Source organism: Lissotriton vulgaris, chromosome 1_1 (genome assembly GCF_964263255.1).
Source record: "Lissotriton vulgaris chromosome 1_1, aLisVul1.2, whole genome shotgun sequence".
Lineage (NCBI taxonomy): Eukaryota > Metazoa > Chordata > Amphibia > Caudata > Salamandridae > Lissotriton > Lissotriton vulgaris.
The window spans coordinates 97,049,530-97,064,066 of record NC_141685.1 but is presented as its reverse complement, the minus strand read 5'-3'; the positions used below and the strand labels follow the sequence as shown (position 1 = coordinate 97,064,066).

Sequence of the window (14,537 nt, the reverse complement as noted above, 5' to 3'; positions counted from 1 at the left end):
GAAGAGTAGGTTGAGAGCGGAATGAGCATGATTGACAAGTGTACTGAACAGCATCCGCCAGGTCCCATTGACTCGAACAGGAGTAAGATTTAGTGTTCAGTGCAATTAAATGCTCACGAGAGTAGGGAACACGCAGCCGGTTACAGGGTAGGGGGGCAGCTGCAAGGGGGCTGGCGCTGGCCGCGTCCGGGACGCGGACGGGCGCAGACGGGCTTGCCTTAGGCGCGCCTTCGGCGCGCAAACGGCGCTCCCGCTGCGCTCGTCCGCTGCGCTTCCGGTGGCAACACATGATGTAGCCAACGTAGGGGGCGTGGCCTGTGCTCTGCGCATGCGTAGGTCGTTGGTTGTGTCAAATGTAGGCACCGCTATCTCTTCTGCGCATGCGCCGCCGTAGTGGAGGCTGCGGACACCGACCCTGACCCTTCACTCTGAGGCCTCTGAGCAGAGACACCATGAGAGGCCGAGGAGAGCAGCAGAGCCCGGGGGAGGAGAGGAGAGAGCTGTGCCCTCAGGCCCCAGGGGAGGTGAGTGCATGGGAGGAGAGAGGAGAGAGCTGTGCCAGCAGGCCCCAGGGGAGGTGGATGCAGAGGATGGGAGAGGAGAGAGCTGTGCCAGCAGGCCCCGGAGGAGGAGAGGAGAGAGCTGTGCCAGCAGGCCCCGGGGGAGGTGAGTGCAGAGGATGGGAGAGGAGAGAGCTGCAGGCCCCAGGGGAGGTGAGTGCAGAGGATGGGAGAGGAGAGAGCTGTGCCAGCAGGCCCCGGGGGAGGTGAGTGCAGGAGGATGAGAGGAGAGGAGAGAGCTGCAGGCCCCAGGGGAGGTGAGTGCAGAGGATGGGGGAGGACAGAGCTGTGCCAGCAGGCCCCAGGGGAGGTGAGTGCCAAGGATGGGAGATGAGAGGAGAGAGCTGTGCCAGCAGGCCCCAGGGGAGGTGAGTGCAGAGGATGGGAGATGAGAGGAGAGAGGTGTGCCAGCAGGCCCCAGGGGAGGTGAGTGCAGAGGAGAGAGGAGAGAGCTGGGCCAGCAGGCCCCAGGGGAGGTGAGTGCAGAGGATGAGAGAGGAGAAGAGAGAGCTGTGCCAGCAGGCCCTGGGGGAGGTGAGTGCAGAGGATTGGAGAGGAGAGAGCTGTGCCAGCAGGCCCCTAGGGAGGTGAGTGCAGAGGATAAGAGAGGAGAGAGCTGTGCCAGCAGGCCCCAGGGGAGGTGAGTGCAGAGGATGAGAGAGGAGAGAGCTGTGCCCGCAGGCCCCAGGGGAGGTGAGTGCAGAGGATGGGAGAGGAGAGGAGAGAGCTGTGCCAGCAGGACCCTGGGGAGGTGAGTGCAGAGGATGAGAGAGGAGAGAGCTGTGCCAGCAGGACCCTGGGGAGGTGAGTGCAGAGGATGGGAGAGGAGAGAGCTGTGCCAGCAGGCCCCAGGGGAGGTGAGTGCAGAGGATGAGAGAGGAGAGAGCTGTGCCAGCAGGCCCCGGGGAGGTGAGTGCAGAGGATGAGAGAGGAGAGAGCTGTGCCAGCAGGCCCCAGGGGAGGTGAGTGCAGAGGATGAGAGAGGAGAGAGCTGTGCCAGCAGGCCCCTAGGGAGGTGAGTGCAGAGGATGAGAGAGGAGAGAGCTGTGCCAGCAGGACCCTGGGGAGGTGAGTGCAGAGGATGAGAGAGGAGAGAGCTGTGCCAGCAGGACCCTGGGGAGGTGAGTGCAGAGGATGAGAGAGGAGCGTTCAGCTGTGCCAGCAGGCCTCAGGGGAGGTGAGTGCAGAGGATGAGAGAGGAGAGAGCTGTGCCAGCAGGCCCCAGGGGAGGAGGTGAGTGCAGAGGATGAGAGAGGAGAGAGCTGTGCCAGCAGGCCCCAGGGGAGGTGAGTGCAGAGGATGAGAGAGGAGAGAGCTGTGCCAGCAGGCCCCAGGGGAGGAGGTGAGTGCAGAGGATGAGAGAGGAGAGAGCTGTGCCAGCAGGACCCTGGGGAGGTGAGTGCAGAGGATGGGTGGAGAGGAGAGAGCTGTGCCAGCAGGCCCCGGGGAGGTGAGTGCAGAGGATGAGAGAGGAGAGAGCTGTGACAGCAGGCCCCGGGGGAGGTGAGTGCAGAGGATGGGAGAGGAGAGAGCTGTGCCAGCAGGCCCCAGGGGAGGTGAGTGCAGAGGATGAGAGAGGAGAGAGCTGTGACAGCAGGCCCCGGGGGAGGTGAGTGCAGAGGATGGAAGAGGAGAGAGCTGTGCCAGCAGGACCCTGGGGAGGTGAGTGCAGAGGATGAGAGAGGAGAGAGCTGTGCCAGCAGGACCCTGGGGAGGTGAGTGCAGAGGATGGGAGAGGAGAGAGCTGTGCCAGCAGGCCCCAGGGGAGGTGAGTGCAGAGGATGAGAGAGGAGCGTTCAGCTGTGCCAGCAGGCCCCAGGGGAGGAGGTGAGTGCAGAGGATGAGAGAGGAGAGCTGTGCCAGCAGGACCCTGGGGAGGTGAGTGCAGAGGATGGGTGGAGAGGAGAGAGCTGTGCCAGCAGGCCCCGGGGAGGTGAGTGCAGAGGATGAGAGAGGAGAGAGCTGTGCCAGCAGGCCCCGGGGGAGGTGAGTGCAGAGGATGGAAGAGGAGAGAGCTGTGCCAGCAGGACCCTGGGGAGGTGAGTGCAGAGGATGAGAGAGGAGAGAGCTGTGACAGCAGGCCCCGGGGGAGGTGAGTGCAGAGGATGGAAGAGGAGAGAGCTGTGCCAGCAGGACCCTGGGGAGGTGAGTGCAGAGGAGGAGAGAGGAGAGAGCTGTGCCAGCAGGACCCTGGGGAGGTGAGTGGAGAGGATGGGAGAGGAGAGAGCTGTGCCAGCAGGCCTCAGGGGAGGTGAGTGCAGAGGATGAGAGAGGAGAGCAGAGAGTTGTGCCAGCAGACCCCAGGGGAGGTGAGTGCAGAGGATGGGAGATGAGAGGAGAGAGCTGTGACAGCAGGCCCCGGGGGAGGTGAGTGCAGAGGATGGGTGGAGAGGAGAGAGCTGTGCCAGCAGGCCCCAGGGGAGGTGAGTGCAGAGGATGGGAGAGGAGGGAGCTATGCCAGCAGGCCTCAGGGGAGGTGAGTGCAGAGGATGGAAGAGGAGAGAGCTGTGCCAGCAGGCCCCGGGGGAGGTGAGTGCAGAGGATGGGTGGAGAGGAGAGAGCTGTGCCAGCAGGCCCCGGGGGAGGTAAGTGCAGAGGATGGGAGAGGAGAGAGATGTGCCAGCAGGCCCCAGGGGAGGTGAGTGCAGAGGATGGGAGAGGAGGGAGCTGTGCCCGCAGGCCCCAGGGGAGGTGAGTGCAGAGGATGGGAGAGGAGGGAGCTGTGCCCGCAGGCCCCAGGGGAGGTGAGTGCAGAGGAGGAGAGAGGAGAGAGCTGTGCCAGCAGGCCCTGGGGGAGGTGAGTGCAGAGGATGAGAGAAGAGATAGCTGTGCCAGCAGGCCCCGGGGGAGGTGAGTGCAGAGGAGAGAGGAGAGAGCTGGGCCAGCAGGCCCCAGGGGAGGTGAGTGCAGAGGATGAGAGAGGAGAAGAGAGAGCTGTGCCAGCAGGCCCTGGGGGAGGTGAGTGCAGAGGATTGGAGAGGAGAGAGCTGTGCCAGCAGGTCCCTAGGGAGGTGAGTGCAGAGGATGAGAGAGGAGAGAGCTGTGCCAGCAGGCCCCAGGGGAGGTGAGTGCAGAGGATGAGAGAGGAGAGAGCTGTGCCCGCAGGCCCCAGGGGAGGTGAGTGCAGAGGATGGGAGAGGAGAGGAGAGAGCTGTGCCAGCAGGACCCTGGGGAGGTGAGTGCAGAGGATGAGAGAGGAGAGAGCTGTGCCAGCAGGACCCTGGGGAGGTGAGTGCAGAGGATGGGAGAGGAGAGAGCTGTGCCAGCAGGCCCCAGGGGAGGTGAGTGCAGAGGATGAGAGAGGAGAGAGCTGTGCCAGCAGGCCCCGGGGAGGTGAGTGCAGAGGATGAGAGAGGAGAGAGCTGTGCCAGCAGGCCCCAGGGGAGGTGAGTCCAGAGGATGAGAGAGGAGAGAGCTGTGCCAGCAGGCCCCTAGGGAGGTGAGTGCAGAGGATGAGAGAGGAGAGAGCTGTGCCAGCAGGACCCTGGGGAGGTGAGTGCAGAGGATGAGAGAGGAGAGAGCTGTGCCAGCAGGACCCTGGGGAGGTGAGTGCAGAGGATGAGAGAGGAGCGTTCAGTTGTGCCAGCAGGCCTCAGGGGAGGTGAGTGCAGAGGATGAGAGAGGAGAGAGCTGTGCCAGCAGGCCCCAGGGGAGGAGGTGAGTGCAGAGGATGAGAGAGGAGAGAGCTGTGCCAGCAGGCCCCAGGGGAGGTGAGTGCAGAGGATGAGAGAGGAGAGAGCTGTGCCAGCAGGCCCCAGGGGAGGAGGTGAGTGCAGAGGATGAGAGAGGAGAGAGCTGTGCCAGCAGGACCCTGGGGAGGTGAGTGCAGAGGATGGGTGGAGAGGAGAGAGCTGTGCCAGCAGGCCCCGGGGAGGTGAGTGCAGAGGATGAGAGAGGAGAGAGCTGTGACAGCAGGCCCCGGGGGAGGTGAGTGCAGAGGATGGGAGAGGAGAGAGCTGTGCCAGCAGGCCCCAGGGGAGGTGAGTGCAGAGGATGAGAGAGGAGAGAGGTGTGACAGCAGGCCCCGGGGGAGGTGAGTGCAGAGGATGGAAGAGGAGAGAGCTGTGCCAGCAGGACCCTGGGGAGGTGAGTGCAGAGGATGAGAGAGGAGAGAGCTGTGCCAGCAGGACCCTGGGGAGGTGAGTGCAGAGGATGGGAGAGGAGAGAGCTGTGCCAGCAGGCCCCAGGGGAGGTGAGTGCAGAGGATGAGAGAGGAGCGTTCAGCTGTGCCAGCAGGCCCCAGGGGAGGAGGTGAGTGCAGAGGATGAGAGAGGAGAGAGCTGTGCCAGCAGGACCCTGGGGAGGTGAGTGCAGAGGATGGGTGGAGAGGAGAGAGCTGTGCCAGCAGGCCCCGGGGAGGTGAGTGCAGAGGATGAGAGAGGAGAGAGCTGTGCCAGCAGGCCCCGGGGGAGGTGAGTGCAGAGGATGGAAGAGGAGAGAGCTGTGCCAGCAGGACCCTGGGGAGGTGAGTGCAGAGGATGAGAGAGGAGAGAGCTGTGACAGCAGGCCCCGGGGGAGGTGAGTGTAGAGGATGGAAGAGGAGAGAGCTGTGCCAGCAGGACCCTGGGGAGGTGAGTGCAGAGGAGGAGAGAGGAGAGAGCTGTGCCAGCAGGACCCTGGGGAGGTGAGTGGAGAGGATGGGAGAGGAGAGAGCTGTGCCAGCAGGCCTCAGGGGAGGTGAGTGCAGAGGATGAGAGAGGAGAGCAGAGAGTTGTGCCAGCAGACCCCAGGGGAGGTGAGTGCAGAGGATGGGAGATGAGAGGAGAGAGCTGTGACAGCAGGCCCCGGGGGAGGTGAGTGCAGAGGATGGGTGGAGAGGAGAGAGCTGTGCCAGCAGGCCCCGGGGGAGGTGAGTGCAGAGGATGGGTGGAGAGGAGAGAGCTGTGCCAGCAGGCCCCGGGGGAGGTAAGTGCAGAGGATGGGAGAGGAGAGAGCTGTGCCAGCAGGCCCCAGGGGAGGTGAGTGCAGAGGATGGGAGAGGAGGGAGCTGTGCCCGCAGGCCCCAGGGGAGGTGAGTGCAGAGGATGGGAGAGGAGGGAGCTGTGCCCGCAGGCCCCAGGGGAGGTGAGTGCAGAGGAGGAGAGAGGAGAGAGCTGTGCCAGCAGGCCCTGGGGGAGGTGAGTGCAGAGGATGAGAGAAGAGATAGCTGTGCCAGCAGGCCCCGGGGGAGGTGAGTGCAGAGGATGGGAGAGGAGAGAGCTGTGCCAGCAGGCCTCAGAGGAGAGGAGAGGAGAGAGCTGTGCCAGCCGGCCCCAGGGGAGGTGAGTGCAGAGGATGGGAGAAAGGAGAGAGCTGTGCCAGCAGGACCCTGGGGAGGTGAGTGCAGAGGAGGAGAGAGGAGAGAGCTGTGCAAGCAGGACCCTGGGGAGGTGAGTGGAGAGGATGGGAGAGGAGAGAGCTGTGCCAGCAGGACCCTGGGAAGGTGAGTGCAGAGGAGGAGAGAGGAGAGAGCTGTGCCAGCAGGACCCTGGGGAGGTGAGTGCAGAGGATGAGAGAGGAGAGAGCTGTGCCAGCAGGACCCTGGGGAGGTGAGTGCAGAGGATGGGAGAGGAGAGAGCTGTGCCAGCAGGCCCCAGGGGAGGTGAGTGCAGAGGATGAGAGAGGAGCGTTCAGCTGTGCCAGCAGGCCCCAGGGGAGGAGGTGAGTGCAGAGGATGAGAGAGGAGAGAGCTGTGCCAGCAGGACCCTGGGGAGGTGAGTGCAGAGGATGGGTGGAGAGGAGAGAGCTGTGCCAGCAGGCCCCGGGGAGGTGAGTGCAGAGGATGAGAGAGGAGAGAGCTGTGCCAGCAGGCCCTGGGGGAGATGAGTGCAGAGGATGGAAGAGGAGAGAGCTGTGCCAGCAGGACCCTGGGGAGGTGAGTGCAGAGGATGAGAGAGGAGAGAGCTATGACAGCAGGCCCCGGGGGAGGTGAGTGCAGAGGATGGAAGAGAAGAGAGCTGTGACAGCAGGACCCTGGGGAGGTGAGTGCAGAGGAGGAGAGAGGAGAGAGCTGTGCCAGCAGGACCCTGGGGAGGTGAGTGGAGAGGATGGGAGAGGAGAGAGCTGTGCCAGCAGGCCTCAGGGGAGGTGAGTGCAGAGGATGAGAGAGGAGAGCAGAGAGTTGTGCCAGCAGACCCCAGGGGAGGTGAGTGCAGAGGATGGGAGATGAGAGGAGAGAGCTGTGACAGCAGGCCCCGGGGGAGGTGAGTGCAGAGGATGGGTGGAGAGGAGAGAGCTGTGCCAGCAGGCCCAAGGGGAGGTGAGTGCAGAGGATGGGAGAGGAGGGAGCTATGCCAGCAGGCCTCAGGGGAGGTGAGTGCAGAGGATGGAAGAGGAGAGAGCTGTGCCAGCAGGCCCCGGGGGAGGTGAGTGCAGAGGATGGGTGGAGAGGAGAGAGCTGTGCCAGCAGGCCCCGGAGGAGGTAAGTGCAGAGGATGGGAGAGGAGAGAGCTGTGCCAGCAGGCCCCAGGGGAGGTGAGTGCAGAGGATGGGAGAGGAGGGAGCTGTGCCCGCAGGCCCCAGGGGAGGTGAGTGCAGAGGGTGGGAGAGGAGGGAGCTGTGCCCGCAGGCCCCAGGGGAGGTGAGTGCAGAGGAGGAGAGAGGAGAGAGCTGTGCCAGCAGGCCCTGGGGGAGGTGAGTGCAGAGGATGAGAGAAGAGATAGCTGTGCCAGCAGGCCCCGGGGGAGGTGAGTGCAGAGGATGGGAGAGGAGAGAGCTGTGCCAGCAGGCCTCAGAGGAGAGGAGAGGAGAGAGCTGTGCCAGCCGGCCCCAGGGGAGGTGAGTGCAGAGGATGGGAGAGAGGAGAGAGCTGTGCCAGCAGGACCCTGGGGAGGTGAGTGCAGAGGAGGAGAGAGGAGAGAGCTGTGCCAGCAGGACCCTGGGGAGGTGAGTGGAGAGGATGGGAGAGGAGAGATCTGTGCCAGCAGGACCCTGGGGAGGTGAGTGCAGAGGAGGAGAGAGGAGAGAGCTGTGCCAGCAGGACCCTGGGGAGGTGAGTGGAGAGGATGGGAGAGGAGAGAGCTGTGCCAGCAGGCCTCAGGGGAGGTGAGTGCAGAGGATGAGAGAGGAGAGCAGAGAATTGTGCCAGCAGACCCCAGGGTAGGTGAGTGCAGAGGATGGGAGATGAGAGGAGAGAGCTGTGACAGCAGGCCCCGGGGGAGGTGAGTGCAGAGGATGGGTGGAGAGGAGAGAGCTGTGCCAGCAGGCCCCTAGGGAGGTGAGTGCAGAGGATGGGAGATGAGAGGAGAGAGCTGTGCCTACAGGCCCCAGGGGAGGTGAGTGCAGAGGATGAGAGGAGAGAGCTGTGCCAGCAGGCCCCAGGGGAGGTGAGTGCAGAGGATGGGAGAGGAGAGAGCTGTGCCAGCAGGCCTCAGGGGAGGTGAGTGCAGCAGGATGGGAGATGAGAGGAGAGAGCTGTGCCTACAGGCCCCAGAGGAGATGAGTGCAGAGGATGAGAGAAGAGAGCTGTGCCAGCAGGCCCCAGTGGAGGTGAGTGCAGAGGATGGGTGGAGGGGAGAGAGCTGTGCCAGCAGGCCCCAGGGGAGGTGAGTGCAGAGGATGGGAGAGGAGAGAGCTGTGCCAGCAGGCCCCAGGGGAGGTGAGTGCAGAGGATGGGTGGAGAGGAGAGAGCTGTGCCAGCAGGCCCCAGGGGAGGTGAGTGCAGAGGATGGGAGAGGAGAGAGCTGTGCCAGCAGGCCCCAGGGGAGGTGAGTGCAGAGGATGAGAGAGGAGAGAGCTGTGCCAGCAGGCCCCAGGGGAGGTCAGTGCAGAGGATGGGAGAGGAGAGAGCTGTGCCAGCAGGCCCCGGGGGAGGTGAGTGCAGAGGATGAGAGAGGAGAGAGCTGTGCCAGCAGGCCCCGGGGGAGGTGAGTGCAGAGGATGGGAGAGGAGAGAGCTCTGTCAGCAGGCCCCAGGGGAGGTGAGTGCAGAGGATGAGAGGAGAGAGCTGTGCCAGCAGGCCCAAGGGGAGGTGAGTGCAGAGGATGAGAGAGGAGAGAGCTGTGTCAGCAGGCCCCAGGGGAGGTGAGTGCAGAGGAAGGGAGAGGAGAGAGCTGTGCCAGCAGGCCTCAGAGGAGGTGAGTGCAGAGGATGAGAGAGGAGAGAGCCGTGTCAGCAGGCCCCAGGGGAGGTGAGTGCAGAGGATGAGAGAGGAGAGAGCTGTGCCAGCAGGCCCCAGGGGAGGTGAGTGCAGAGGATGAGAGAGGAGAGAGCTGTGCCAGCAGGCCCCAGGGGAGGTGAGTGCAGAGGACGGGAGAGGAGAGAGCTGTGCCAGCAGGCCCTAGGGGAGGTGAGTGCAGCAGGATGGGTGGAGAGGAGAGAGCTGCAGGCCCCAGGGGAGGTGAGTGCAGAGGATGAGAGAGGAGAGAGCTGTGCCAGCAGGCCTCAGAGGAGGTGAGTGCAGAGGATGAGAGAGGAGAGAGCCGTGTCAGCAGGCCCCAGGGGAGGTGAGTGCAGAGGATGAGAGAGGAGAGAGCTGTGCCAGCAGGCCCCAGGGGAGGTGAGTGCAGAGGATGAGAGAGGAGAGAGCTGTGCCAGCAGGCCCCAGGGGAGGTGAGTGCAGAGGATGGGAGAGGATAGATCTGTGCCAGCAGGCCCCAGGGGAGGTGAGTGCAGAGGATGAGAGGAGAGGAGAGACCTGTGCCAGCAGGCCCCAGGGGAGGTGAGTGCAGAGGATGGGTGGAGAGGAGAGAGCTGTGCCAGCAGGCCCCAGGGGAGGTGAGTGCAGAGGATGAGAGAGGAGAGAGCTGTGCCAGCAGGCCCCAAGGGAGGTGAGTGCAGAGGATGAGAGAGGAGAGAGCTGTGCCAGCAGGCCTCAGAGGAGGTGAGTGCAGAGGATGGGTGGAGAGGAGAGAGCTGTGCCCGCAGGCCCCGGGGGAGGTGAGTGCAGAGGATGGGTGGAGAGGAGAGAGCTGTGCCAGCAGGCCCCAGGGGAGGTGAGTGCAGAGGATGAGAGAGGAGAGAGCTGTGCCAGCAGGCCCCAGGTGAGGTGAGTGCAAAGGATGAGAGAGGAGAGAGCTGTGCCAGCAGGCCTCAGAGGAGGTGAGTGCAGAGGATGGGTGGAGAGGAGAGAGCTGTGCCCGCAGGCCCCGGGGGAGGAGAGTGCAGAGGATGGGTGGAGAGGAGAGAGCTGTGCCAGCAGGCCCCAGGGGAGGTGAGTGCAGAGGATGAGAGAGGAGAGAGCTGTGCCAGCAGGCCCCAGGGGAGGTGAGTGCAGAGGATGAGAGAGGAGAGAGCTGTGCCAGCAGGCCCCAGGGGAGGTGAGTGCAGAGGGCGGGAGAGGAGAGAGCTGTGCCAGCAGGCCCTAGGGGAGGTGAGTGCAGCAGGATGGATGGAGAGGAGAGAGCTGCAGGCCCCAGGGGAGGTGAGTGCAGAGGATGAGAGAGGAGAGAGCTGTGCCAGCAGGCCTCGAGGGAGGTGAGTGCAGAGGATGAGAGAGGAGAGAGCTGTGCCAGCAGGACCCAGGGGAGGTGAGTGCAGGGATGGGAGAGGAGAGAGCTGTGCCAGCAGGCCCTAGGGGAGGTGAGTGCAGCAGGATGGGTGGAGAGGAGACAGCTGCAGGCCCCAGGGGAGGTGAGTGCAGAGGATGAGAGAGGTGAGAGCTGTGCCAGCAGGCCCCAGGGGAGGTGAGTGCAGAGGATGGGAGAGGAGAGAGCTGCAGGCCCCAGGGGAGGTGAGTGCAGAGGATGGGAGAGGAGAGGAGAGAGCTGTGCCAGCAGACCCCAGGGGAGGTGAGTGCAGAGGATGGAAGAGGAGAGAGCTGTGCCAGCAGGCCTCGAGGGAGGTGAGCGCAGAGGATGAGAGAGGAGAGAGCTGTGCCAGCAGGCCTCGAGGGAGGTGAGTGCAGAGGATGAGAGAGGAGAGGAGAGAGCTGTGCCAGCAGGCCCCAGGGGAGGCGAGTGCAGAGGATGGAAGAGGAGAGAGCTGTGCCAGCAGGCCTTTAGGGAGGTGAGTGCAGAGGATGAGAAAGGAGAGAGCTGTGCCAACAGGCCCCAGGGGAGGTGAGTGAAGAGAATGGGAGAAGAGAGAGCTGTGCCAGCAGACCCCAGGGGAGGTGAGTGCAGAGGATGGGTGGAGAGGAGAGAGCTGTGCCAGCAGGCCTCAGGGGAGGTGAGTGCAGCAGGATGGGTGGAGAGGAGAGAGCTTTGCCAGCAGGCCCCAGGGGAGGTGAGTGCAGAGGATGGGTGGAGAGGAGAGAGCTTTGCCAGCAGGCCTCAGGGGAGGTGAGTGCAGCAGGATGGGTGGAGAGGAGAGAGCTGTGCCAGCAGGCCTCAGGGGAGGTGAGTGCAGAGGATGGGTGGAGAGGAGAGAGCTGTGCCAGCAGGCCTCAGGGGAGGTGAGTGCAGCAGGATGGGTGGAGAGGAGAGAGCTTTGCCAGCAGGCCTCGAGGGAGGTGAGTGCAGAGGATGAGAGAGGAGAGGAGAGAGCTGTGCCAGCAGGCCCCAGGGGAGGCGAGTGCAGAGGATGAGAGAGGTGAGAGCTGTGCCAGCAGGCCCCGGGGAGGTGAGTGTAGAGGATGAGAGAGGAGAGAGCTGTGCCAGCAGGCCTCAGAGGAGGTGAGTGCAGAGGATGAGAGAGGAGAGAGCCGTGCCAGCAGGCCCCAGGGGAGGTGAGTGCAGAGGATGAGAGAGGAGAGAGCTGTGCCAGCAGGCCCTAGGGGAGGTGAGTGCAGAGGATGAGAGAGGAGAGAGCTGTGCCAGCAGGCCCCAGGGGAGGTGAGTGCAGAGGATGAGAGATGAGAGAGCTGTGCCAGCAGGCCCCAGGGGAGGTGAGTGCAGAGGACGGGAGAGGAGAGAGCTGTGCCAGCAGGCCCTAGGGGAGGTGAGTGCAGCAGGATGGGTGGAGAGGAGAGAGCTGCAGGCCCCAGGGAAGGTGAGTGCAGAGGATGAGAGAGGTGAGAGCTGTGCCAGCAGGCCCCAGGGGAGGTGAGTGCAGAGGATGGGAGAGGAGAGAGCTGCAGGCCCCAGGGGAGGTGAGTGCGGAGGATGGGAGAGGAGAGGAGAGAGCTGTGCCAGCAGACCCCAGGGGAGGTGAGTGCAGAGGATGGAAGAGGAGAGAGCTGTGCCAGCAGGCCTCGAGGGAGGTGAGCGCAGAGGATGAGAGAGGAGAGAGCTGTGCCAGCAGGCCTCGAGGGAGGTGAGTGCAGAGGATGAGAGAGGAGAGGAGAGAGCTGTGCCAGCAGGCCCCAGGGGAGGCGAGTGCAGAGGATGGAAGAGGAGAGAGCTGTGCCAGCAGGCCTTTAGGGAGGTGAGTGCAGAGGATGAGAGAGGAGAGAGCTGTGCCAACAGGCCCCAGGGGAGGTGAGTGAAGAGAATGGGAGAAGAGAGAGCTGTGCCAGCAGACCCCAGGGGAGGTGAGTGCAGAGGATGGGTGGAGAGGAGAGAGCTGTGCCAGCAGGCCTCAGGGGAGGTGAGTGCAGCAGGATGGGTGGAGAGGAGAGAGCTTTGCCAGCAGGCCCCAGGGGAGGTGAGTGCAGAGGATGGGTGGAGAGGAGAGAGCTTTGCCAGCAGGCCCCAGGGGAGGTGAGTGCAGAGGATGGGTGGAGAGGAGAGAGCTTTGCCAGCAGGCCTCGAGGGAGGTGAGTGCAGAGGATGAGAGAGGAGAGGAGAGAGCTGTGCCAGCAGGCCCCAGGGGAGGCGAGTGCAGAGGATGAGAGAGGTGAGAGCTGTGCCAGCAGGCCCCGGGGAGGTGAGTGTAGAGGATGAGAGAGGAGAGAGCTGTGCCAGCAGGCCTCAGAGGAGGTGAGTGCAGAGGATGAGAGAGGAGAGAGCCGTGCCAGCAGGCCCCAGGGGAGGTGAGTGCAGAGGATGAGAGAGGAGACAGCTGTGCCAGCAGGCCCTAGGGGAGGTGAGTGCAGAGGATGAGAGAGGAGAGAGCTGTGCCAGCAGGCCCCAGGGGAGGTGAGTGCAGAGGATGAGAGAGGAGAGAGCTGTGCCAGCAGGCCCCAGGGGAGGTGAGTGCAGAGGACAGGAGAGGAGAGAGCTGTGCCAGCAGGCCCTAGGGGAGGTGAGTGCAGCAGGATGGGTGGAGAGGAGAGAGCTGCAGGCCCCAGTGGAGGTGAGTGCAGAGGATGAGAGAGGAGAGAGCTATGCCAGCAGGCCCCAGGGGAGGTGAGTGCAGAGGATGAGAGAGGTGAGAGCTGTGCCAGCAGGCCACAGGGGAGGTTAGTGCAGAGGATGGGAGAGGAGAGAGCTGCAGGCCCCAGGGGAGGGGAGTGCAGAGGATGGGAGAGGAGAGGAGAGAGCTGTGCCAGCAGACCCCAGGGGAGGTGAGTGCAGAGGATGGAAGAGGAGAGAGCTGTGCCAGCAGGCCTCGAGGGAGGTGAGTGCAGAGGATGAGAGAGGAGAGAGCTGTGCCAGCAGGCCTCAAGGGAGGTGAGTGCAGAGGATGAGAGAGGAGAGGAGAGAGCTGTGCCAGCAGGCCCCAGGGGAGGCGAGTGCAGAGGATGGAAGAGGAGAGAGCTGTGCCAGCAGGCCCCGGGAGAGGTGAGTGCAGAGGATGAGAGAGGAGAGAGCCGTGCCAGCAGGCCCCAGGGGAGGTGAGTGCAGAGGATGAGAGAGGAGAGAGCTGTGCCCGCAGGCCCTAGGGGAGGTGAGTGCAGAGGATGAGAGAGGAGAGAGCTGTGCCAACAGGCCCCAGGGGAGGTGAGTGAAGAGAATGGGAGAAGAGAGAGCTGTGCCAGCAGACCCCAGGGGAGATGAGTGCAGAGGATGGGTGGAGAGGAGAGAGCTGTGCCAGCAGGCCCCAGGGGAGGTGAGTGCAGAGGATGGGTGGAGAGGAGAGAGCTGTGCCAGCAGGCCTCGAGGGAGGTGAATGCAGAGGATGAGAGAGGAGAGGAGAGAGCTGTGCCAGCAGGCCCCAGGGGAGGTGAGTGCAGAGGATGAGAGAGGAGAGAGCTGTGCCAGCAGGCCCTAGGGGAGGTGAGTGCAGAGGATGAGAGAGGAGAGAGCTGTGCCAGCATGCCCCAGGGGAGGTGAGTGCAGAGGATGAGAGAGGAGAGAGCCGTGCCCGCAGGCCCCAGGGGAGGTGAGTGCAGAGGATGAGAGAGGAGAGAGCTGTGCCAGCAGGACCCAGTGGAGGTGAGTACAGAGGATGAGAGATGAGAGAGCTGTGCCATCAGGCCCCAGGGGAGTGCAGAGGAAGGGAGAGGAGAGAGCTGTGCCAGCAGGCCCCAGGGGAGGTGATTGCAGAGGATGGGTGGAGAGGAGAGAGCTGCAGGCCCCAGGGGAGGTGAGTGCAGAGGATGGGAGAGTAGAGAGCTGTGCCAGCAGGCCTCGAGGGAGGTGAGTGCAGAGGATGAGAGAGGAGAGAGCTGCAGGCCCCAGGGGAGGTGAGTGCAGAGGATGGGAGAGGAGAGGAGAGAGCTGTGCCAGCAGACCCCAGGGGAGGTGAGTGCAGGAGGATGGGTAGAGAGGAGAGAGCTGTGCCAGCAGGCCCCGGGGGAGGCGAGTGCAGAGGATGAGAGAGGAGAGAGCTGTGCCAGCAGACCCCAGGGGAGGTGAGTGCAGAGGATGGAAGAGGAGAGAGCTGTGCCAGCAGGCCCCAGGGGAGGTGAGTGCAGAGGATGAGAGAGGAGAGAGCTGTGCCAGCAGACCCCAGGGGAGGTGAGTGCAGAGGATGGGAGAGGAGAGAGCTGTGCCAGCAGGCCCCAGGGGAGGTGAGTGCAGAGGATGGGAGAGGAGAGAGCTGTGCCAGCTGGCCCCAAGGGAGGTGAGTGGAGAGAGCTGTGCCAGCAGGCCTCAAGGGAGGTGAGTGCAGAGGATGAGAGAGGAGAGGAGAGAGCTGTGCCAGCAGGCCCCAGGGGAGGCGAGTGCAGCAGGATGGATGGTGAGGAGAGAGCATCACTGTGTCCCCATATAGAAGAAGGAGCTCTTTTTGAAGTGCCTTCTGATCCAATCTCGGAGTAATTTCTTAAAATAGTTTTCTGCTTGTGAAATACTGCTGTCGTTTCCTGCAGCCTTGTCCAGAAATGCATTCCAATCACAGCTTTCCAGTTGCCAT

General features: G+C 63.7%; 1 protein-coding gene across 1 annotated transcript in view; it reads left to right on the top strand.

The window, feature by feature from the left end:
• The first annotated feature begins 7,238 nt into the window (after window positions 1-7,238).
• LOC147737550 (uncharacterized) overlaps window positions 7,239-14,537 on the top strand; it is a 173,145-nt gene continuing 165,846 nt past the window's right edge. The window contains exon 1 of the mRNA XM_086924455.1: window positions 7,239-7,316. Within this exon, the coding sequence (XP_086780581.1) occupies window positions 7,239-7,316 (78 nt within the window). The remainder of the gene's footprint in view (window positions 7,317-14,537) is intronic.